At 47.2% G+C, this 24,638-nt stretch overlaps 1 protein-coding gene across 12 annotated transcripts in view; it reads right to left on the bottom strand.

The window, feature by feature from the left end:
- Positions 1–200: 200 nt before the first annotated feature.
- Positions 201–24,638, bottom strand: part of TMEM108 (transmembrane protein 108) — a 339,699-nt gene continuing 315,261 nt past the window's right edge. For 10 of the 12 annotated variants that reach the window (XM_017872401.1, XM_017872402.1, XM_017872403.1 and 7 more), the window contains 3 exons: positions 13,016–14,425; positions 7,096–7,250; positions 587–2,108 (listed from right to left, as the gene is read on the bottom strand). In XM_017872401.1, the coding sequence (XP_017727890.1) occupies positions 1,986–2,108; positions 7,096–7,250; positions 13,016–14,425 (1,688 nt within the window). In that variant the 3' untranslated portion in view covers positions 587–1,985. Of the gene's footprint in view, positions 2,109–7,095; positions 7,251–13,015; positions 14,426–24,638 lie in introns of all 12 variants that reach the window. The other 2 variants (XM_017872399.1, XM_017872400.1) reach the window with 1 other exon arrangement.

Genomic DNA, 24,638 nt, shown 5'->3' with positions numbered 1-24,638 from the left:
TTTGGAGAAACTGCAAACATGTTCAAAAAGATTTTATCAAATGATAAATTGCTAATCCTATTAGCTCGTCACATACATAAAACTCACCTTACTGTTAAATCAGATTGAAAAATACAGATGGATATAAAGTGGTGTTGGTACTGCTCAAGGAAGGCTTAGAGCTTATCTTGAAAAGAATGCAAAATGTATTAGCAACGGAATCCTCTGGCTAATAAAATAAGTTTATTTATATATACATGGTAGCTGAAATCTGTGGATAAGGAAAAATAAATCATACATCCACATATGTATATATAACATATGTATCTTTGATTACATATATTATATATAAATTTTACTTTACAAACAGATTTTTCTCTGTATACTCACACACATTGGTATATTAAATGTAACAGTTAACAGAAATATTATGGTAAGGTTAAAAAGGTAAGACAACAACACGCTAGAAAACTAACTTAGAGAAACATTCAGTTGCTTCTTTGTGGGCTGAAGAGTCTTTGAAGAGAGACAACAACCAAACTCATGTGAAGTAGGTTCATACAACATTGAGAACACACTTTTGAAGGCCATCTTTTTTTCTTTTTTCTTTTTTTAAGGAAAACGCAGAAAGAAAAAAGTCATGATAGACCACAGCAACAACACAAACATATGACCCAACATTCAAGTTCAATTCCCAATCTGACTATAAGAGCATCTATATTCAAAATATACTATCAAACTATTTTTCTTTTAGAGAAAGGAAGTGTCAAAGTAGTAATCCTCTCTCTCAGCCACAGTCAGGAAAAAAGAGAGAAGCAGCCACCTCTGGAAGCCCCTTGGGCATCTCTGAGGGTCTGACCCTGCTGGCCGTGCTGGACACAGCACGGGGAGGCAGCCAGCCGGCTGGGAACAAGGGGAGCAGCGGAAGCTGAGAGCTGGATGGCAAGTCCACCGGCTGGTGCTGCGAGCAGGTTTGCAGTGCCAAGTAGGAGTATAATAATGTCTTCTCCCAAACGATTTGCTTGGATATATATATATATTTTTTAAAGATTGCAGGAGGAAGGTTTCAAAAATTATCACTCTACTACCTCAAAGCTTCTTAGATAAACGTATTCCTCAGGGGCACAATACCATGGCCTTTTGAGAAAACAAAGCTGAACCCCAATAAACATTTGATCCTTGAAGAAGGGCAAGCATTTTAAAGCTCCAGGGCCGGGATCTGCATCTAAATCCTCTCCCAGAGAAAGGCACGGGTGTTTAATGCAGATATGGGTGTTGGAGGGGATACAGGAATGGCCATAAAGGGAGCATTTTCCCACCAGGGAAAGGCAGTCCTGTTGTTAGCAGCGGAAGTAACGTTAGGGGGACACGGCCTTGGGATGCCTTGATGTCCTCCATGGATTCCTGAGGGCTCCAAGCTCCTGCCTGCCGTCCACAACTTGGATGGAATTAAACATGACATCCAATGGTGCTGTCATAAGGCTCCAGGGCACTCATCCTCAGAGGTGATGAGATGTTCCCTTTTCCCGCTCTGTGCATGAGTCTGCCTTCCCCGCAGGCGGCCCAGTTCCCTTTACAGGTGTGCATATGAGAAGGGAGGAAATGGGGTCATATCAAATCAAGAGGAACCAGAGCTTTAAGAATCACTCAAAGAATCGTGCGCTTGACCACTGTAACATTCAGCTTCTACAGGAGGTCAGTCTCTCACCTCACCTGACCAGGGTTTCTGGGATCCCCAGGTGCTCAAGAATGGTTATTAGGAGAAGCAATCGATGCAACTGCTTTGCTTAGAAATACCTTTATTTTATAAAGCCACAGATCATTCTGTAAAGTTTTTTTTTTTAAACCACACTTGTAAAAAAGATGTTGACAATTCATAGGAAAAAAAGCTCAAAATGTTTCTCATTAAGTCAGGGTTACACAAAGGTTATATTTATAATATATATATTTGTATATTTATAATTTAGAGACGAAAAATAGGAATGGCAAAGCGATGCCTGCTGTAGTTAGATCTCAGATACTTGATCGTTTCCCACAAACAGTGTTTCTTGACAGAAGGGGTTAACAAGAACCATCCCAGTGTCTCTATAGTCGCCATTGGCTGGGGAGCGGGGCTCTGAGAGCTGGTCCTGGGAAGAGAGAGGGAGGAGATGGAGTGAGCTGGAGAAGGCTTAAGAGGTGGCCGTTCTTAAAGAAATGTACACATGGGAACATTTATTTCAGCACTGATGGCTTGGTGCACATTTTCATCATCCCCACTGCTAATGCTGAGGTGCAGATCCCTCTGTGCCATTCTTTTAATTAATTAATTTGCGTGTGTATGTGTGTGTGTGTGTGTGTATGTATATGTGTATATTTTAATTTTTGTGCTGCTCCTTCAGATTTTTTTAGCAGCTTTCAAAAAATGTTTCCTGCTTCTGGAATCACCCCAATCCCAGGCTGCCAGAGATGGTACTGCTTTCCTTGTCAAAGTCTGAGGGGGCTTGCCATGCATGACACACATACAGTGCATGGTTCACTGCACTATTGGCAAAACTTGGTCCACTTGGACCCCAGACTACTTCCTGCCTCTTTCTCACAGACTCCTGGGAAACTCCTCTGTTTTTCCTTCCTGAGTGCACCTAGATTCACTCACCTCTTTCCTGCTACCCACCTGTCAGGATCTAACAGACCTCTCGAGAGGCTTCAAGGGCCAGTTCCTTCCCCCTCTGAGTCCTTCCAGAGCCTAGTCAGAATTATTGCCCCATTTCTTATAGCACTAGCAATGCTGAACTGAATGGATCTGCATTTCTGTGTGACTGCATAATAAGTGATGGATGAAAATTTCAGTCTGTATGTTCAGTTGCAGGAGCAGAAAAGCCTAGAAACAGGCAATCCACTGCCCAGAAGGTAATCTATATGGCTTTGGCAGGGTTTTGGTTTCACTTACCAAGGAGAGCTAACATTTATGGGCTACTGAATGGCTGTACTTGGATTCGGGCCCTGGTACTGATTGAGAGAAAAAAGAAATTCACAGCTTGTTCCAATTTAAAACAGCTAATGTCTCGGAACCTTCAAGCTATTTCAGGGCAAAGACTCAACTATAGGCCTAGGTATAATGGCTCATGCCAGATTTGCTTAGAAATATCTTCATTTTAAGTAGCCACAATTAAATCTCTGAAGTTTATTTTTAAACAAAACATATGTAACAGATACTTTCTGAGGAGTACTTACTGCTTTATGAATCATAAGGTAAGAAAAGAAGAAATGCCATTGTTGATAAAATGTCTTTTCAGAAGACAATAATTTCCTTCAGTGTCTGGAATTAGTTCAACACCTATCTAAGGGTGGATAGGCAGCCAGCTATTTAAGGAAAATAGTGGAGCACCTCAAAGAGGAGACAAAAATCCTTTTCCTCCACTATGCTTTTGGGTTCAACTGTGGAGACAGAGCTTTGGCTTGTCATTTTATAGCTTTCACAAAGCAAGTATTCACCAAAGGCAAAACCATGTGGGTATGTTTTGCTGCATAAAAAAGAGAGAGCTATTCAGGAAACAACCAAAGCAAAGGAGAAGAAAAAAGAGAGGAGGAGAGAAGGAGGGAGAAAAGAAGGAAGAAGAGAAAACAGGGAGAAGGAGGAGGAAGAGGAGGGAAAATAAAAAAGAATGGAAGTTTCCAAGCACCTTTTGGTCATCACAATTTTGTCTGTACAGCCCTGGATCGGAGTTTTGCTGCTTGCATCAACACAGAAGTTGGGGCAGGGCAACTGAGGAACTTGCTTAGACAAAGCATTTGGCAGTCTCCAAAGTTAGCAGCTAAAGGGCAGGTGGTGAGTACATGTCCCGAGGACACGGAACATGGTGGAATATGAACTGGGACTTATGATTGCTCTAGAGGTGGTTGGCAGTGTGTGTGTACTTGGCTGGCTTCATCCTGGCCCTAGGCTGCCTGCATTTGCCCTCGAATAGTGTGAGCCCAGAGAATTGGAATAAGTTGTAATATTACTCTAAATAAAGCAGAATAAGAGGAACTGCTTGCTAGGAGGAAAACAGCAAAATCCAATTCACTCTGAAGCCAAGCTGAGCTTTGTGCTGCAGGTCCTATGGCGCCCTCCTGGTCTGGAGACCATGAATGGCTGGGCGGCCCTGTCTGCCAGAGCCTCTGGCTTGTGTTGGACGGCGGCCCTCGTGCTCTGTGCCAAATGACTAACTGGGATGTTCGAAAAGCAAGGGCCTTTTCTATAGTGCGTTCACGAGTATTGTCCTTTGGCTTTGGTTTTCATTTACCAATTTGCAAAGAGAATATGAGAAATTTAAAGTTCAGGGGTTCACAGCCCATACCTAAAGTAGGACCAGCCCCTTTGTCAAGTTACACATTTTTTTCCACTTACTATAACAGATCTCAGGAACACCTTTTCCATGTACACAGACCACACTAAAGGCCAATGCTGCAATGAAGCTGGCCCCTCGTTTGTCCTCTGGTTAAAAATTTTTCTTGGGCATTTACTGTGTGTTAGGCTCTGACTGGGTGATGGGTAAATTGTGGTGAACAACATTTATAGTTCATTAGCTTGATAAACATTTACTAAGAACCTACTATGTGCCAGGCAGTGCTCTAGGTGCTGGGAATAGAGCAGTGAGCACAACAAACAATGCTCCTGCCTCAGGCAGCAGGACAGCAAGACCACAAACCAATCAACAGGGAGAGAATGATGCAGTGTCCAGTGAGAAGTGCTCTGAAGGCAAATAAAGTAAGGAAGAGGAAACAGAATGAGGCCGGGGATTTAATTAATATAGAGTGGTCAGGGAGGGAGGGCCTCCCAGAGGAGGTGGCATTTGAACAGAGACCTGAAGGAATTCAGGGTTCAAGGTATCCAGGAGAAAAGCATTTCAGACAGGGTGCAACAGCAAAGCTCTAAGGTGGGGGCAAGCTTCCTGTGCAGGAGGAAGAGCAAAGAGGTCACTGAAGCTGGTCTGTGATCAATGGGAAGTGTGGTAGGGCTTCAGGTGGTGGGCAGGGGCCAACTTGTGAACGGCATGGGAACAGGAGTCTGGATTTTATTCAAAATGTGGAGAAGAGCCACTTGAAAGTGGACGCCGTGGCAGACACAGGATCCTACCTTGAAAAGATCATCTGGCTCTTGTGTGGAAGGCAGACTGCAGAAGGCAAGATGGTAGTGTGGATCCTAACTTAGAGGCCACTGCAGCACTCAGGATGTGAGGGAGGAGAATGACTTGGACCAGGGGCAGAGGTGCAGGCAATGAGAAGTCCTGGTGCTTAGGGAGAACCAGTGAAATTTTCTGACAGACTAGAAGTGTGGTGTGCAGGAAGGAAAGGCAGCTGGCAGTACCATTTACGTAATGAGGAGCTGAGGTGAGGTCTGGGTTTTGGGGTTGGAAGGGGGAAATCAAGGGTTCAATCTTGGGTATGTTGAGTTTGAGGTGCCTATTAGACATGTGCAGCAGGTAACTGGGTACGTGAGTCTGGGGCCAGGGGAGACATCAAGGTTACAGGTAGAAATTTGGACTCTATAGTGCAGAGATGGTATTTAAGTCATGGGACTAAGTAGAAACAGAAGAGAAGTGACTGGGTGCAGTGGCTCATGCCTGTAATCCCAGCATGTTGGAAGGCTGAGGCAGGCAGATCACTTGAGGTGAGGAGTTCGAGACCAGCCTGACCAACATGGTGAAACCTTTAGTCTCTACTAAAAATACAAAAATTAGCCGGGTGTGGTCGCACGTGCTTGTAGTCCCAGCTACTTGGGAGGCTGAGGCAGGAGAATCACTTGAACCTGGGAGGCGGAGCTTGCAGTGAGCTGAGATCACATCACTGCACTCCAGCCTGGGCAACAGAGTTGAGACTTCATCTCAAAAACAAAAGCAAAACAAAAAAACAAAAAACAAACAAACAAAAACAAAGAGAAGAGAAGTGGTGGCAGGACTGAGATGGGGTCCTATACAAGACTTTGAACTTTAACTTGAGAGAAATGGGAAGGTTTTAAGCATGTGAGCGATGTGACCACAGTTAGGTTTACAAAAGCTCACCCTGGCTGCTCTGGGGAATGGACCCACACGGGAAGCGGGGGGTGGGGTTGTACCTCCACAAGAACTCTTCTCAGCTCTCACTGCCTTACTCAGACGTCTGTTATCTTTCTCCTGGCCATCTCAATTGCATCCCAGTTGAGCAACCTATTTTTAGCCTGTCTTTTTGTGTCATTCCATCCATTTACTCATCTATCAAGCCGTTCTTTTCTTTCCTTATCCATTCACTGATCACATATAGGGTGCTTTCACCAGGCCATCGGCATAATCCTTCTAAAACTGGGTCACCCAAAGATCAAAACTTTCAGTGACTCTCTATTGCCCCAAACTAGAGTCCCAATACCATAATACCCCATCAAGGCGGTGTCTAATTGGTCCTTTATCCTTCTTTCCTGTTCTACTCTGGCCTCTACTCCACCCTCCGTGTGAGGATGGAAAGAGCATGGATTCTGCAGTTAAAGCCCTGGGTTCAAAACTCAGCTCTCTCACTGACTAGCCAGGTGTCTTGGGCAAATACCCTGACACAGTGTATTCTTCTCTCCCTTCAGATCCAGCACGTATCCCCACCTTTCCTCAGGCTACCTCCTCTGCTGGAATGCCTGTTGAAATCCATTGATCCTTCCTAGCATCTCCACTGGGAAGGCTTTCCTCCTTGGGTTTCCACAGCTCTTTGTCTATAACTCATCTTGTTTCCCCTAATTGGCTTTGTTTTTGAGTGATGCTGGGGTTTGTCCCCCAGCCACATCTCAGAACCTGAGTCCCTTTGGGAGCAAGCTCTCATCTTCATAGTCCCCTGGGGGTGCTTGGCACAAAACAGGTCCTCAATGAGTATTTGTTCACTTGTTCCCAGAAACCAAAAGTCCCAGGAACAGTGCTTCCAAAATTTAATGTGCAGAAAGCACCTGGGGATTCTTGCTAAAACACTGACCCTGGCTCAGTAGGGCCAGGGTAGGGCCCACAACCTCTTGGGTGTTACTGATACTGCTGGTCCATGGGCCATACATTAAGGAGCAAGGCACTCAGAAATGAGCAGATGCCACGGCTCTCTTTGGGCCTGGTTTCCCTGCAGTGGGGCCAGCACTTTCAAGCTCATTACCTCAGAGGTTTCAAGGGACTGGATCTCCCTGGGCAGCTCCACAGCATGCCTGTTGAAGTAGTCCATGGTGATGGCATTGTTCCAGTAGCTCAGGTTGTTCTCCGGGTTGGCGGTCTTCTTCTTCCTCTTCATGCAGCACACCGTCAGCAGGACAGCTGTGGAGAGAGTGCAAGTCAGAGAGGAGAGGGAGGCAGCAAGGATGGTGCCTGGGTTGCACCACCAAACTGATGAGAAGAGTTCCCAGCTGGAGGAAGTGTATGGTGGGAAAAGGGGCAGGGCATGGCAAACTGTACAAAGTGAGCCTTAATTCCACAGAAGACCCTGACAGCAGAAGTTCACAGAGCAAAATCACCGGGCAGAAGTCTTGAATGCTGATAAAATAGCTTTTCTGGCACTATCATCATCATCATAAAAAAAAACCCCTGTGCTAATAGTTATACAGGATTTACGGTTCCAAGCACATTAGAAATATTTATTAATTTAATCCTCCAATTAGCTCCATAAAGTCAGTACTATTAGGGCCCCCATTTTACAGATAGGAAAACTGAAGCTCAGAGAGATAAAGTGATAGGCCCAAGAGCAAACCCAGACATCCGGACTCCAGAGTCTATGTTTTTTTTTTTCAAGATGGAGTCTAGCTCTGTTGCCCAGGCTGGAGTGCAGTGGTACAATCTTCGGCTCACTGCAACCTCTGCCTCCTGGGATCAAGTGATTCTCCTGCCTCAGCCTCCCAAGAAGCTGGGATTATAGGTGCCTGCCACCATGTCTGGCTAATTTTTGTATTTTCAGTAGAGACAGGGTTTTGCCATGTTGGTCAGCCTGGTCTTGAACTCCTGACCTCAGGTAATCCGCCTGCCTCAGCCTTCCAAAGTGCTGGGATTACAGGTGTGAGCCACTGCACCTGGCCAGTCTATGCTCTTAACCAGCTGATTCCTGCCTTAGACTGACGCAAAAGCCCACCTGCATAGATGGCCTGAGGTGGGCTCCACGCAGCTTGACTGAGCACAGTGTGACATGTGATCCTGTCTGTTCATCCCTGAGACTCCCAGGGCCCAGGAGGAAGAATTATGTCTGGATTTTGTTGATTAACCAGGTGTGAACTGAGTGGCTTGTGAGCAGGGAAGGCTTCTGAGGTCAGAGAGGTGGGATGGCCTGTCCAGATTCATTTACAGGTGTTTCCCCCAATAATTATCTTATATGCCTAATCCCATCTTGGTGCCTGCATCTCGAAAGAACTAACACAGTAGACAGGAGTCCCATTTTGCAAACAGGAAGACACTGGATCAATGATTAAGTCATTTGTGTAAGTCCTACAGCCAACCAATGTTAAGAGCTGGGGTTGTGTGCAGGTATGTTCGATTCCACAAGCCAAGTCTTACAAGCACACCAGGCTTCCTCTCTAATGATCCATGCAGGCTTAACTGTGAGGACAGGGAGTGATGATACATTTCAGTTTGGCCCCTTTGTTTTGTAGATGAGAAACCTGAGACCAGTGAGGGAAAGGATTTGCCCACAGGTGCCAGTGGGAGGGGTGCACCTGGGCTGTGCACAGCCATTTCCCTCCTTTGGATGCTGAGGGAGGAGGTCACAGGGAGGCCTCAGGGTATGGAGGGAGGCCAGGTTGGGGGGCTTAGTGTCTGACCCACCAGCCTGGCAGGCAGGAATGTGCCTGTAGAAGCCCATGGCCCTCTTGTGGAGAAGCCATGAAGTGAGGACTGAGTGCTGGCTGGAGGTGCTGGCTGGGATGCACAGGGAAGAGCTCTCAGAGTGTGGGCCTAACACTGGAACAGCTGGAGGACATCCCCTGGACATCCCTGCTTTGCCTTGAGGCTCTCCCATCCCTGTTTGATCCCTAAGCTCCAAGGAGACACGTTTCCCAGCCATAATGCCTTCTGATCCCAATCTCTTCTACTCTTTTCATTGGCAAGAGTCATTCTCACCTGGGTTTTCTTATATGATAATTATAAACTAATTTGGGGCCCGTGAGTGAAAAGGCACACATATACATTCAGGTCTACTATTCACTGAGCAACCATTGGCAGTGTTATGTGATCTCTTTGAATGCTGCACTAATGCTCCAGTGTCTGGAAGGAGGCCAGACTGCTCTGGGGCCCAGGTGCAGAGGGTGCCCTCAAGTGTCTAGCGTCAGAGAGAGGGGCTACTCCACTTTGGCCAGGGTGAACTTGAGTTGGTGATGACAGACATCTGCAGCTAGTCTTTTTTTCTAACCTCACCCTCCAAATGGCCCCATCTTCTTGCAGAGAAGTTGGGTGAAGACATTCTCAAAAACGGACATCACATGTGACAAATAGGCAAAGGACCCTGCCAGAGCCACAAAACTGACATGCTCATGAAAACTCAGGCACTGACAATAGTGAGCGCCGACCAATTCAGCGCCAGGCGTGGAGGCTTCTGGCAAGGGTGGTGGGCTCTGTGCGTCCTGATGGTGGCAGCAGAGACCAGCTCGGGAGCCACCTGGCTCCTCTGCCCTAGCCCATTATGGCCTGAATCCAATCAAATTCACTTCTCAGCACTTCTGAAAATGTGCGTGGCTGAGAGTGTCTGGCAGGGCTCAGGAGAGAAAAGCATTTCTCAGCCCCAGGACACACGTATCCTTCCAGGCACTGGTTGTGGCTTGCAATCTGGGAGGGCAGATGAACTGACACCCTCCCTCCTTGGGCAGGCCTGGGATCTGCCTTGCTTAACCCCCACTTCTACCAGGAGCAGAGGATCACCCCTGCCCAGCACCCAGCCCATCTGAATTCTGACTCTGGTGGCTTCAGAGAAGCAGGGCAGGGGCCAGTGCTGGTATGAAAAGCCAGATGAGAAGAAGCTGATGCATGCACTTTGCAACTGACTCAGAGTGCCTGAAATATCTGGCAAACTGGCAAAGGATGAAACCCTTCTTTGAGGTCTGTAGAGTAGCTTTAGGATAAATGAAGCCACTGACAAGGTCCAAAACAAGGGGCCCTTAGACCTGGAAGAGGTCTGCTTTCCTGATAACTAGAGTGGTGCTGGGCTATGAAAACAGCCCAAATAGACAAGGATAGTTCCTGAAAGCACAGGGTTCTGAAGCTGGACAAAATATTCTTCCACCTTAATGTCTATCTCATTGCAGCCTTCACAGGGTTCATGATGGTCCCATAGGAGTTGGGGCCATGACTGACGACGTGGAGCTGATGTGGAGGCAGTCAGGGCCGAGGCAAGAGCCTCCTTGTGTATAGTGGAAATGCAAGGCAAACATCAAAGGGAGTGTGGTGTGTGGTTCCCAATGGGCTACCAGAGTCCGCTTTTATTAAAAGTTTGTGTCTTTCTTTAGAAAGTAATATGTTCCATCTCTAGCACCTGAAGGCTCCTTTCAGGGTGCCAGAAGAATCCTCAAGGGACAGTGCCAGGCTGTGTCCTTGCTCCTGTCTTGACTGACATTTTTATTCATGGTTTAGGCAGCCCATGGGCTTTCCAGCTTTGCAGCAAGATCTGATTTAATTTCAAGCTTATACATAATAGAAGGGCTGGGGGAGAAGTAGGAATCCTTTTAGAATTGCAAAATCCAGGTGGGTGTAGCCTGTGGGGTTCAGGCTATCCAGCTCAAAGAGGGAGACCCACATCTCAGATTCCGTAATGTTTGGCACAGTTTCTGGCACACAATGAGCACACAGGAAATCCTGCATTGAATAAAACAGATTTTGTACTACCAGATCTAGTCTGACCCACTGTGTGGTCAGGACCTTGGGTCAATCACTTCACCTGGTGACTCACTCCCTAACTATAAGGTGTGGAGGATGGCTGGGGCCACTGTGGCACCTGTGTGTTTAGCAGTGTGTTTGCTTGTTCCTGCTTTGATTTCTCTGGCTGGTCTAAGAATGGAATGATAAAAGAAATAACAGAATGCACTTTGTAAACGAGAGCATCCTAGACACATGTAAAGACTGGAAAATTAGAAAGCTGTCCATACTGTATTTACTTCTCAGATATGACCAACCATTATTAAGAATTCATTGGCTAATAGTGCTACATTTTCTCATAATCATTCTTCTGTGTTAGGAGTGGGCAACCACAGTTTTAAGAATAAATGTGTAAATGTGTGTTTCCAGGAGAGACAATAAAGCTGTTTTCATTAAGAATGAAATATGCAACTTGCAAACACTTTTACTTTTCTTGAATTGGGTCCTTCAGCAGAAGCAGGTTGCCAGCCCTGACATGGAAAGTTTACTTTGCTCATCAACCTGAAGGAGACAGAAAGCTAGGAGAGGCAGCTCCTGAAAAGAATCTAGACTCCAGATATAAAAAGATCTTGCAACACAAGGCCAAGTGGAAATCATGGTTCACATCAAAGGCATAGACCTCCTGCACTAACCACCAGGGTGAGAGGAAAAGCTGGGAGACCTGGCTCAGCAGCCTTCCCTGAGGGAAGCCTTTGGGGCTTTGCTCCTCTTGAGATCAGGGCAAGCCTGGGTATGACCTGAAGCCAATACAACCTGTAGAGCTGATGCCGGTGCTGGCTGCCTGAGTGCTACTAAAGAGAGTCCACCATTGGCTCCCTCTTCTGTAGCCAGACACAGGTGGAATGCTGTGCTTCCTTTTGGGAGACAAAGCAGAAGCCACCCCAGAGGGGGCGGATAGGACACAGGCCCAGGCAATGCAGCCTACAAAGAAGACTTGCAGGGCCGGGGCCAAGCAGCTTGGGTGAAGAGAAGCTGTCTCTCAGAGCTGTTTCAAATGCTTCAGGCGTTGCTAGACAAACTAGAGTTGTATGGCTTCAGATGGCATGGCTTAGGGCCACAGAGTGCGAACCACAAGAAGGCAAACTTCAGGCCCCCAGGAGAGCTGGGCAACAACCTGGAGGGTCAGAGGAGAGTGGGCTCTCTGAGGAGTGGGGATACGAGGGTGGGGCAGTGTGGCCATGCCTGAAAGGGGTCAGGGAGTGGCAGATGGTAACCATTTGGGGTGGGGTGTGGCTGAGGATTCCTGCAAGGCTATCATAGAAACTCTAAGAATCGAAGCTCAAGTACATGAGGGAAGACATAATGAAATCCCTAAAGTTCTGAGAGGTTGTATCAGATTCATTATGGAGATAACAGAGAGAATACCTCCTGACTCCTCATTCACAGAGTGCCAGGCAGCAGCTAGGAGGAGCTGGTGGCCTTGGGAGGGCAAAAAATAAAGACAAGATCTACACTGCAATCAGCTCACATCACCTACGAACAAATAAAGTGGGGTGGGGGTGGAGAGTTGCTAGAATTTACGTAACTCTCAAGCCTTAATTTAGCTGCAAGAACTAGGTTTTGCCAAGGCTATAGAACTTCCCACCAGATGAAAGCTTTATCTCTTTTTCTTTCTTGGGAGAAGAGAGACAGAAGGAGAGAAGAGGGGCAAGAGGAGAGAAAACACAAGAAAGAGGATGGAAGACGAAGAGGAAGGTGAGGGGTTTGCTAGTTGGAGGCTGTCAATTTTGAAGCATCAGCATTGACCAATGGTGTCTTGGTGCCAGGTTGCTAGAGGCATTGGCAGGCTACCTTGAGGCAGAGTGGTGTCATGACAAGGGCACTGGGCTGGAAGACAGCTGCTATAAGCTCTCAGCCCAGCCCTGCCTCTCACTAATTCTGGGATCCTGGGTGAGTCATGTCACTGCTAGCTTGGCATTTTTTTCTGCAGAATTCAGGGTTGGATTAGACTGCCTGTAAGGTCCTCCGCCAGCTCCTGGGAGTTGTGGCTTTATGATCAGCGGGCATTCAAGCCATGGCCTGGCAGAGCTGAGGACTAGGGTCAGGGATAACCTGCCCTGCTCTCTAGTTTCCTGAGATTCTGGGAAGTTTTGTAGGCCACTTGGCAAGGATGCCAAATCAGGGACAAATGAATGCTGGGGATGAGCCAGTGATGTGGTAGAGGGAAAGGATGGGTGGGAGAGGGCGGCACTTACAGCAGGAGGAGATGGGCACGCTGATGGCCAGGATCACCCAGGCGATATCCATCTTGCTCAGGCAGATGGTGGCTCTGTGCTGGGGTTTGTCCCCCTCGGCCACATGGGAGATGTTCCCTGCTGTCCCAGGCTTCCAGGTCCCGGCGGGGACCAGGCGGTTGAGGAAGTTGCCTGTGGCTGTGGATACCACTGTGGAGAGAGGACTGGGCACCCTGTCGGTCATGGTGAGGGTGGCCGCAGTCTCCTCCCTGGCTCCAGAAATGGTGCTTTCTGAGACCCCGGGGGGAGGGGTTGGAGCTTGTGGGGTTGTGGATGTTCCCTGAGGAATCCCCTGGGAAGGGGCTGAGACACTGGTATTGAAGGCAGCTGGGGTGGGCCCCGTGGCAGCCGTGAAGACCCCAGAGCTGGCAGACAGAGGTCTGTTGGTGCCAGGAGTGACAGTAAGCCAAGAGTCACTATGGCTGGGGCCGTCCTGTGGGTCACCGCGGTGGGGGCGCTGAGAAGGCACTGGGGCAGGTTGTGGACTGACAAGGGCACCTGAGGCTGCTGTGGCATCTGGTGTCCCTCCTTGGCTGGTGAAGGTAGAACCACGCCCCTGGGCTGCTCTGCGAAGGCCTGGCTTGTCCTCTGCAGGCCCCAGGGAGGTGGTAGGGGGTGCCCACGAGGTATTGCTGGGCACTGTGGTTGCAGCCACTGTCTGGGGCTGTGGTGAAGAGGAGTTGCCCCAGAGCGGGGTCCTAGGGGTGAGGGTAGAGGGGTCTGGCTCCACAGACCCTGTGAAGTTGCCCTTGTATATCTGAAAGATTTTCCCCAGGGGCCGCTTCTGCCCCAGAGGTGTGGAACTTGGATTTCGTCCCCGCTGTCCTTCTTTACTCCTGGAGTGGCCACCAGGTGCAGGCGGGACAGGGCGTGATGAATTACCAGCCCCTTTTCGGGAAAAGCCTGGGGGCCTGGGGGGCCTGCGTGTGGTAGTGCGGGGGGGCGCTGTGGTGGGGCGGCTGGTGGCCCCTGGAGGCTTTGTCAGCAGGATGGTGGGGGCAGCCTGCCCTCGAGAGCGGCCCTCTGGGTTGGAGGATGTGGTTGCCGTGGCTGCTGGAGCGGGCCTTGTGGACAGGGAGCTTTCAGAATGGGGGGTGGTTACTGTCGCAGCGATGGTGGAGATGGTGTGCATAAGAGGGCGCCCCTCTGCACGGGGTGTCAGTGTTGCCATGGGAGCTGCAGCCTGTGAAGGGGGTCCATCAGGATTGGGGGTCAGCATCACCACAGAAGTACGTCTGGTAGAGCTGTGGGGTGCTGTCACCATGGTTCCCGGGGGAGTGCCTGAAGGGAGGACCTGAAGAGATTCCCTGGGAGATGGTTCCTGGACGGCAAATGCCAGCGCTTCGGTCAGTGCCAAAATCAGCAGGAAACCTTGAGAGGGAGACAGAGAGAAGAGGTAAAATGCCTGGGGAGCAGCATACAGCCTGGGCCTTTCTTACCCGTGGCCTAGGACAGTGCTGGGAACTCAAGAAACATCAGGAGCATTCCCGAGCCCACACTAGCGCCCCAACACTGACAGAACTGTCTGTGGAGCTGGGGCAGGTCTATTAGGCAGGTGCTGCCTGGCACCTGCTGGAAAGAGAGACCAGCAGCAGGGGAAGCAGAGCAGCTACCTTGGCCAGGCTCCTCCTTTCCCACATGCCTCGGAAACGCCATCAGCCCTCCCAACAAGGGCAACTTTTCAGAACAGGCTGGGGCTGGAGGAGCAGAAGGCTTGTGGCCTCCACATATGCCTCTTCCTCTGCAGCCAGGAGTGGTCAAGGCCAGCTTGCCTATGGGGAAGCCTGTGTGAACTCTGTGTGAGCCACCCCAAGCCAAATGAGGAAGGTCTGGGTGGCAGCATGCACCAAATCCTATGCCCTTTTCTGACTCTTCCATTTATAAACTATACAAAGATATAAGCAAACAGACCTCTGTCCCTTCAGGACCATTCACCAAACAATTATGGAGGCTCAACCCTTTCCCTGACCCTGGAGGACACAAAAACGAACAGGGTAGTCTCTGGCCCTGGATGAGCTCGCACATATCCACAAACAATCCTAAAATAAGACAGAGATGTCTCAGTGCCATAGAAGAGTGATAGGCAGAAGAGGACTGGGGTCTAGAGAAGGGCAACCAGACCTGGAGCCCATAAAGGCACTTAGCACAGCCTGGAACAGAGGTGCCTTCTACAAATGCCAGCTGGTGTCATGGTTATTAACTGCTTTTCCCATGGCATTCATGTGGCTGAACTCTGGAAAACTGTCATTGGTGATACCCAGCCTTTTTGAGTAGAAGGAGCCCTTTTGAACATTTAAAAAAAAAAAAAAAGGGATTTTGTATGATAGTCAATGTGCATACTTGCAGTTTGAGAAAATGCACAAGGACAAAAACGTATACATTTAAAACATTTCTAGTTATGTGTGGATTTTATTACTCACAATAGCATGTGTCTATTTTTAAAAACGGTACCTCATGCAAGCATGAGATGTAGGAGCTGTTCCCTGACAACACATGCGTTGGGAAGAGCCTGTCTCTACGCTGAGGAACGGCCAACAGCCCTCTGAGGCCTGATTCTGGCCTGTTAGCACCTCCTTGTTCATGGATCCCCTCCTTTGTCACCCTCCGGCAGTTCCTTCAGCCCTGCTAGGCTCCCCTGACTATGGAGAGAGATCTCTGTCTGTGTCTAATTACTCTCTCAGAGCCTCTATCCCCTATCAGATTCCATCAGGACAAATGGCGGAAGCAGGGGCCCCAGCTGTGATTCCCAGGTGTCTGATGGTGAAGGCAGGGCCCTGGTGAGAAGCAGAGATGGGGAGGAGAGCTCCAGGCATGCCTTTGACACAAAGCCCAGGATCACTATTTGGTGTGTGGTGGAGCCTTGGTGTGGACCAGTGTCCTCCTCACCCTGCACTTCTAAATTGGTGGGGAGTGGAAGGCTGCAGGGGACTTTAGATTGCACTGAGGCTCTAGCACCCACCAACTCTAGGACCAAAAATTTGCCCTAAACAATCTATTTTTTTCTAAACTTTCTTTCACAATCTAGACTAGTGGTCCCCAACCTTTTTGGCACCAGGGACAAATTGTCTTCCACTTGGTTTTGTGGAAGACAAGTTTTCCATGGACTGGAGTTGGTGGCGGGGGTGGGTATGGTTTTGGGATGAAACTCTTCCACCGCAGATCAGCAGGCATTCAATTCTCACAAGGAGCACGCAACCCAGATCCATCGCTTGCATGTGCAGTTCACAATAGGGTTTGTGCTCCTATGAGAATCTAATGGGGCCGCTGATCTGACAGGAGGCAGAGCTCTGGCGGTAATGCTCTGGCGGTGATGCTGGCTCACCGGCCTCTCACCTTCTGCGGTGCAGCCTGGTTCCTAACAGGCCACGGATTGGTACTGGTCTGTGGCCCAGTGGTTGGGGACCCCTGATCTAGACCACACACCAAGAGTACATTCTGTGTATTCGAGTCAATCCTAAAACCTGTTTACTGAACACCTGCCCTGGCCCAGGCTTTCATGCTTTAATCCATATGACCACTTGGTGGGGCATGAAATTGAGGTTTGGGGAGAATAGGCAACATGTGGGAAGTCACACAGTAGCAGAAGTATGTAAAACAAGGGTTGTCTTTAAAGTGCATGCTTATCCTGGTCAACCACTATCAATGATGCAGAAGGAGGAAGAAGAGGACAGTATGTTGCATCCCACAGGAACTAATGTGCTATTATGCTCTGATCTGCTCAGGGTTATTCTGGGGCCCCTATCCTGCCCACGGCTTACCACCAGAGAGACAATCTATTCCTAGGGCTAGTGGTGGTGGCCTCCATGTTTGATGGACATTCCCTTTCAAGCCTCTGTTTAGCTCACAAGGGTTAAGTGTTGTTAAGGACTGACTTATGCACCCCCCAAATCCCTAACTCCCAGTACCTCAGAATGTGACTATATTTGGAGATGACGCCTTCAAAGAGGTAATTAAAGTAAAATGAGGCCAATAGAGTGGGCCCTAATTCGATCTGACTGGTGTCCTTCTTAAGAGGAAATTAGGACACACAGACAGACACCTGGAGCACGTGTGCACAGAGGGATGACCATGTGAGAACACGGCAGCTAGAGGGCGCCATCTGCAAGCCAAGGAGAGAGGCCTCCTGGGACTCCAACCCTACTGGCACCTTGAGCTTGGACTTCCATCCTCCTCAGCTGTGAGGAAATACATTTCTGTCTGTGGTATTGTGTTATGGAAGCCCTAGCAAACTAATATACATGCCTTATGTTAGAGATCCTCTGAAAAAGGAGAGACAGAGACAGGGCTTTTGTGCAGGAAGTTTATACTGGAAAATGATCTGTGGGGTCAGCTGTGGGGGTCTGAGATGAGTGAAACAGGGAAAACCAATCTGAGGGCAGGTTATGAACTGGTCCAGGTGGGCACCTCAAACTCACTGGGCACATCAGTAGAGCTGACTAGGCTGCACCTCAAATTGTCTGCCTGGAAAGAACACTCACCCAGAGGCTCCCATATTCACTGATCAAGGGTTGTTCCTGGGGTGCTCATCACTGCACTTCCTGACTGATGCCAGGTCTCCATTAGCTGGGTCAGAGAAACTCTGGGACATGGGCTGTCAGGTTCTGCCTGCACCCAGCTGGTGTTTGCTGCAACAGCTGGAGTTAAAATTAAGGGCCCAGGGAATCTCTGGGGCCAGGCACCAGATGTATCAGATACAATAAAAGACCAGAGACCAAGGACACAGCAGTCTTTTGGAAGCAGCACTGGCTGACCCCAGGGACTGGCCAGGTGGGAGAGAAGCCACCATGGCCTCTAGGAGAACTTTTGCAGCACTCCAGAGGCAGAGAGAGGGGTTAATACAGACTGGTCTTTAAAATACTCAGGGGAAAAAATTCCCCTGACTTTTTTGTTATTGGCACTCCAAGAACTAACATCCTCCTACCTGGGAAGCCTATGACTGGAATCCTTGGTGCTGTAAGATACACAGTCTAAGTAAATATGTTTGTCCTTGTTGTTGCTGCTGCCTATTTCCCCCACTCAGCTATCAGCATCCCCTGAAGTTGTTACTCTCTCTAGAAGAACTGTAGAGTTACCTCTTAGCCCTTTCTTTGGACTTTAGAGTACATCCTTGGCACAATGAATGGATACTGCCACCCTAGGTGCCAAAGGATTTTTACCTGGAGGATGATGTTTAGATGTTGCAGTGAGAGGGGATCTGGTGTTTCATCTAATCCAATCCCCTCATTTCACAGAGTGGGCAACAGAAGGAGGGAAGTGACTTGCCCAAGAACACATTGCTGGTTGGGGACACAGCCTGGACCACAGCCATTATTTCAAAGCAACTTTTCATTTGTATAATAAAAATACCTACAATGTTGTGCTAGCCAAATACCACCTCCAACCTCTACTGTCACCTTCAATATGGAAATCAGATAAGCATTTACCTCTCTTCTTTGGCACAAAAGGTTAACAACTGAATGCTATGCATACTGTCACAATAAACATCTAAGGCCTTCAACCTGGGCTTCCCTAACACATGCAAATTTTCATTCAAGGCCCTTTGTGCTGGACTACACACTCCCCCTCCCCACAATCTGTGGCTACTGCCTCTTTGCATATTATTTGCATGGATTTGCATAATGGACTCTAGAGGCTTTAATTCCAAATACGTAGTAGAGACTAAAGCTAAAACCTAGCTTGACATGCTTGAAATGTGGAACCAATTTTTAAAACGTGTCCGAATATAGACCAGTGTTGCAGGGTGGAATCTACATATTGATGGGTGTCCAGATATCGCAAGAAGGTCTCCTCCTACTGAAAATTCCAATGCATACATGAGCTCAGGACCCAAGGGAAGGAAAGGCCCTTCTCCTTCTGTTTATTTGGTTGGCTGCCTGCAGTCCATATTGGGCATGACATTTGCATCTGGCAAAGGCAACAAGGGAATTGGTGAAAAGAGAAATGGCTAATATGTACTATACACTGCTCAAAGGGCTAAGCCTGTACTGACATATTTAATTCTCACACAACCTGATGAAGCAGGTATTATTAGCTCCCTGTTGCAATTGAGGAAAAGAAGCACAGAGAGGTACAGGAACTTGCCCATAGCTAGGGAATGGCAAGCTGCAATTTGTTCCCAGGCAGCTTGGCTGCAGAGTCTACACTCTTAACTACTTTCATTTATTGTTCTATTCTACCCATCTCCCCAGGGTGCTCTGCCATTCAAAGGCAATGATTCACATCTTTGGAGAACTGATTTTCTATTGTTGGTCTCTTGACTTTTCTTCCGTCTTGTTCTTTTTTCCTATCTCTATTCCAGGGCTCTGTATGACACATTGGGTGTTCTTTTAACAACCCAGTAAATTAACTTCATTTTGCAAGTAACTGGGGGAGCTTATAGTAGTACAATAAAAGGACTGGAAGCCCCTGATTTAATTCTCTCCTCTTCCCCAATCCTAACATCTCATACACTCCATCGGTTGGTAGAATAAAATGATATATATAAAACCACAAAATTATATATATGTGTGTGTGTATATATATAAAAAACAAAATTATATATACACACACATATATACATACACATTTTTTCTTAAAATTGCTTATATACACACAAGGCATATTTGTTACACAGAAAATTCATAAAATAGAATTTTGTGTCTTTTTTTCATAATTTTAAGTTTCTTGTTTCTAAGTAGATCTTCCTTCCCCATTAAACTAGGTTTTCTACTGCAAGATATTTTGTGCATTGCTGCTTCAAACCCTTTTAACAGAGAATCACAGCAGTCTGAGAAGTCTTCTGAACCATCCTGGACGCTTGATGTCATTTTAAATTGTGTCTACAAGTTCTCTGATATTCTTCCCACCAAGAGGTAGAATCTGTTTCCCCTCCCCTTGAACCTAGGTAGGACTTTGTGACTGCCTTGATGAATACAATGAGGCAGAAGTGACACCCTACATCCCTTCTGAGGCCACAGCCAAAATGCTCATGCAACTTTTACAGGTTTCTCTTGGGGGCTTTGGCCCCCTGTAAGAACTCCAGCTCCCTGGAGGTGGCCACATAAAGAGACCTTGCAGAGAGCAACAGGAATGCCTGAGGAGCCCAAGCTGTCCCAGCCCCAGCCAAGCATGGGACATGAAAGTGAAGAGCTTGCAAGATGACCCTGGCCACTGCTGGACTGCAATCACCCAAGAGATCCCAAGTGAGAGCTGCCTAGCTGAGCCCAGTCAACCCTGAGATTTCTGAATAAAATAAATGATTGTGTTACTGCTTTAAGCCACTGTTTTGGTTTCTATTATCAATAGATAACTGGAACACTTGGGAATTTAGCTTCTGCAATTGATGCTTCAACAACGAAAGAAAAGAGCATCTAAGCACACCAAGTCTGACCATCAGGGAGTTTGTTTTCTGCACGAGCAATAGCATACAACCTTGCCAGGAAATGGGCTTTTCTAATTTCAAGATTATTGTTCTTTAATTGGAAGGGATGTTGGGACTCTGGTATCAGCCCCTCCACTTTACAGATGAGAAAGCTGAGGACCAACAAAGTGAAATGATTTACCCTTTACCCTGGCCACACAGCCACACACAGGGTGAGGGGCAGGGAGGGACTCAGGTCAACTCATTGCCTGCCAATCCCATGAATGCACCAAACTCACACTGTTTCTATCTCTCTCTCTCTCTCTCTCCCTCTCTACATTTCTTTTCCTTTTTTTTTTTTTTTTTTTTTTTTTGAGACAACGTCTCACTCTGTCACCCAGGCTGGAATGCAGTGGTGTGATCACAGCTCATTGCAGCCTTGACTTCCTGGGCTCAAGTGATCCTTCCACCTCAGCCTCCTGAGTAGCTGGGACTACAGGCACACACCACTATGTCCAGCTAATTTTTGAAATGGGGTCTTGCCATGTTGCTAGTCTCCAACTCCTGGGCTCAAGCAATCTGCCTGCCTTGGCCTCTCAAAATTTTGGGATTACAGGCGTGAGCCACTGTGCCTGGCCAGTGTTCTTTTTATACTCACTGCCAGTGTTCTAGTATGGTCCATCTCTGAACTCCAATGATTCCTTTTATTAAAGATCAAATATAAACTTCTAATTCCTTGGAGCATGGTTTCCCTTAACCAAAAATAAATATGTATCACTGATTTCAGGGTGAGCTGGGTGACTGATCTTAAGAGGTAATCCATGCCTGTGACTTCACTTCTTTATGAAACCAAGGATTTCTGGGTGCAAATCTTTTCTGCTTCCCTCACTATAGGCTGCCACATTTAATATGTTCCCTCCTATAAAATCCTGCTGGGAACATGCCTCAGATAACAAGGCTGAAGGACAGAAAATTCTGCTTAGAGCTAACTGGGACCACTGTCTGGTAGATTACAGACATCTCTGAGATTACTGGTTCAACAGCTAGATCGATCAGGTCCATGACTTGTACTTTGGGAAACTGCTTCCCAGAGTACAATCTCTTGAATACACTCCAGCAAGAAAGCCATGTGAGACAGGGCCTGTGTGCCCCAGACACACCTATGGCCTCCAGCCAACATGAATTCACCTTGCGCTGAAGCTCTAGGGGGCTGACAGATCATGGCCTCCTAAAAAACATATGAACAAACACATGTGGACACACACCCACACACAGTAAGCATAGGCCTTTTCCCAGGGGCAAGAAACAGGGAAGAATGAGAAGTTTTCAGCTCAAGTCCCCCGTCATCTCCACACTCACATATGGTTAAGTCATTTGTCTGAGGTCAAAACGACCACAATGTAGCAGTACTAGGATTTAAACCCAGGTTTCTCTGATCCTGACTGCCCAAGAAATCCTGAGAAATTTCTGATCCAGGAAAATGTCCTACACGAGTAGAGGAATGCTTGATGAAGATAATAGTAACAGCTGTGATGACCATGACAAAAAAATCTTTCCCCAAGTACAGCAACACTTGGGGGCAACTATACTGCCTTTAATCTTCAGCTTTAGCTTTTTTGCCTTAGTCATTTGATTCAACTTGGTACAAACATTTCTCACCTAGAACTCATATGAGAATTCTTCTTGGGCCTTGAAACTGTTGTTAGGAATCCCTCCTTGTGTGCTTGTAACCTATAAGCTTATCTCTACTCCAGCTCTCACCTCTCTGAATGGAAATGGCCAGTGTTTTGTCTGTTTCCTTGTCTGAAGTGGAAGCTGCCAGGGCTGGGACCATGTCTGATTCAATGTTATATGCCCATGTCTAGTCCAGCACCTAGGCTACAACACATATTTGCTGAAGAATAAGAAACTCTCCTAAATCACTTACTAGCCATCTGTGGCAGCTGGTGTTTCCCCAGAACGACCAGTACATTCCAATCTGCTTACCCTTCCTAAATGTGACTTTGGCTCACCTGTTGAGAGGTAAGGTCTATGTTCCTTCCCTCAAATCTGGGTGGGTTTGTGACTGTGGCTGCAGTGATGCTACCTGACTTCTAAGGTCGGGTCTTAAAAGGTGGTATGGCTACTTCTTGGTTTTCTTGTGGTGCTTACTCTTGGGAGTCAGCTGCCATGCTGTGAGGAAGCCTGAGCAGCCCAGAGAGGGGCTCATGTGGAAAGGAACCGAGGTTCACGGCCTTCTGCCTCAGCCTCACTTCCAGATGATAGCAGTACAACTCTGTTGGCCATGTGAATGAGCCATCTTGAAAGTGGAGCTTCCAGCCCATCAAGTTGACTTAGACTCAGCCCATGCACCTGAGTCTGGGGAGAGCAGAGAGAAGCGACTTCTCCCCAGCTACAGACTTATGAGCAAAATGAATGATTACTATTGATCTAAGCCACTAAGTTTTGGGTGGTTTGTTAGGCAGCAGCAGTAACTGGAATACCATCCATGTAGAAGTGAAATCAAAGCTCTTTCAGTGACCATTCTGGATTTAGACATCAATGGCTTTTAAGTGCTGGAGCTCAACGGTCTGATTTTAACTTGGGTTTCCCTACTGTCCCACTTTCCTGACCAGGCTCAGAGAAAGGGAAACATCTCAATGCCAGGCTCTTTCTACAGCATCATGATTTGTCATATCAACAGCCACAGGTTTCCTCAGGGAAGTGAGGAACAAATGCATACTAGAAGGGCCATGAAGCTTCCTGGCACACACACACACTGTGGGCTGGGGAAACAGATGGAATAAAGCTGGAGACTGTTATACGGTGTCTGCATATTGAGGACATAGCCATTTCCTGCAAGGAGCTAATAGTATAAAAGGAAATAAAATTTGCGGTGACAGGAGCATAAACTCACATACCAAAGGCGTTCTCTCAAAGACTTGCCTCAAATAAACAAAAATGAGAGTCAAATCAGATGGATGAAAAGGTCAACTCAGCCTCTAATAAAATAACAAGATCATTAATATTCATGGAACATCTCTCTGACATCATGGGAAAGAACACAAATGCATCAGTCCAGACTGCCTTGTACTCTTCCAAACTAAAAGGAAGAAGTTCATAAAAACTGTTCCCTGCTTTACAGTAGAGAACCTGAGAAACACGACCTCAGCCAGGTGATCAAGGCCAACATCCACAGTGATAATGTCATGATGACAGTATGTACCCTTGATATGAAAGAGGTGCTTTATCTCTGTAGTTTTCCCCTCCCAAACCTATAATCCCAGTATAGTCATAAGAAAAACATCAGACAAATCCCAATTGAAGGAGTCTACAAAATAGCTGACGAGTACTCAAAACTGCAAAGGGCATCAGAAGCAAAGAAGGTCTGAGCAGCTGTCACAGCCAAGGGGAGCCTAAGGGGACATGAAGACTGAATGTAATGTGGTATCCCAGATGACATCCTGGAAGAGAAAAACGACATTAGGCAAAAAAAAAAAAAAAGGAGTCTGAACAAAGTGCTACTTCAGTTAATAATAATGTATCCATATAACTAACTGTGACAAATGTACTACAGTAATATGAGATGCTAATCACAGAGGAAAGTGGAAACAAGGCATCTAGGAACTCTGTACTACTGTTGCAACTTTTCTGTATATTTAAAACTATTCTAAATTTTAAAAATATATTTTTTAAAATGGTGCATGGATAGCAGACAGCAGGGACAATGCAATGTGAAGGTTACCCCATGGGGTGGGCTCTAGAAGGGGACATAACTGAAGGGAGGCTTGTAGGCAACTTTCCCAGCACCCTGGTGTGAGATCATGCACCCACAGATGCGGGCATGCAGGTGGCGGAGCAGGCGCCGGGTGCTGAGATGCTCCCTGCCTTAATGCCAGCTTCTGGATCCTCGGATGTCTTTTAGCCTAGTTGATAGATTCTAGTCAAATGTATCTACTCATGTGCTTTGCAGTCCACTTAGAGAGAGGAGGGAAAATTCTAAGACTTTTGCTGTATCTGTCTATATTGCCTGGTTCTTACTTTTTAAACATTCTAATTCAAAGTATGGAGTGAGGTGAAATGGTCAGGGAGACAACAACCTGAACATACAGTTTTTAACGTGTTCAAATTCCAACTGTGGAATCAGGGTAAACACCACCCATGTAATAGAAACAGCCACTACTTTCCTGACCAAGCAGGCTGATTGAAAATCAAAGCTTATTCATCAGTACCATGGGGCTAGGTTACCCTGTTGCTTAAATGTGG

This window comes from Rhinopithecus bieti, unplaced genomic scaffold (assembly GCF_001698545.2).
Source record: "Rhinopithecus bieti isolate Rb0 unplaced genomic scaffold, ASM169854v2 scaffold_7308, whole genome shotgun sequence".
In the NCBI taxonomy this organism is placed as follows: domain Eukaryota; kingdom Metazoa; phylum Chordata; class Mammalia; order Primates; family Cercopithecidae; genus Rhinopithecus; species Rhinopithecus bieti.
Note: the sequence above shows the minus strand (reverse complement) of the source record. Positions and strands in the feature narration are given on the sequence as shown.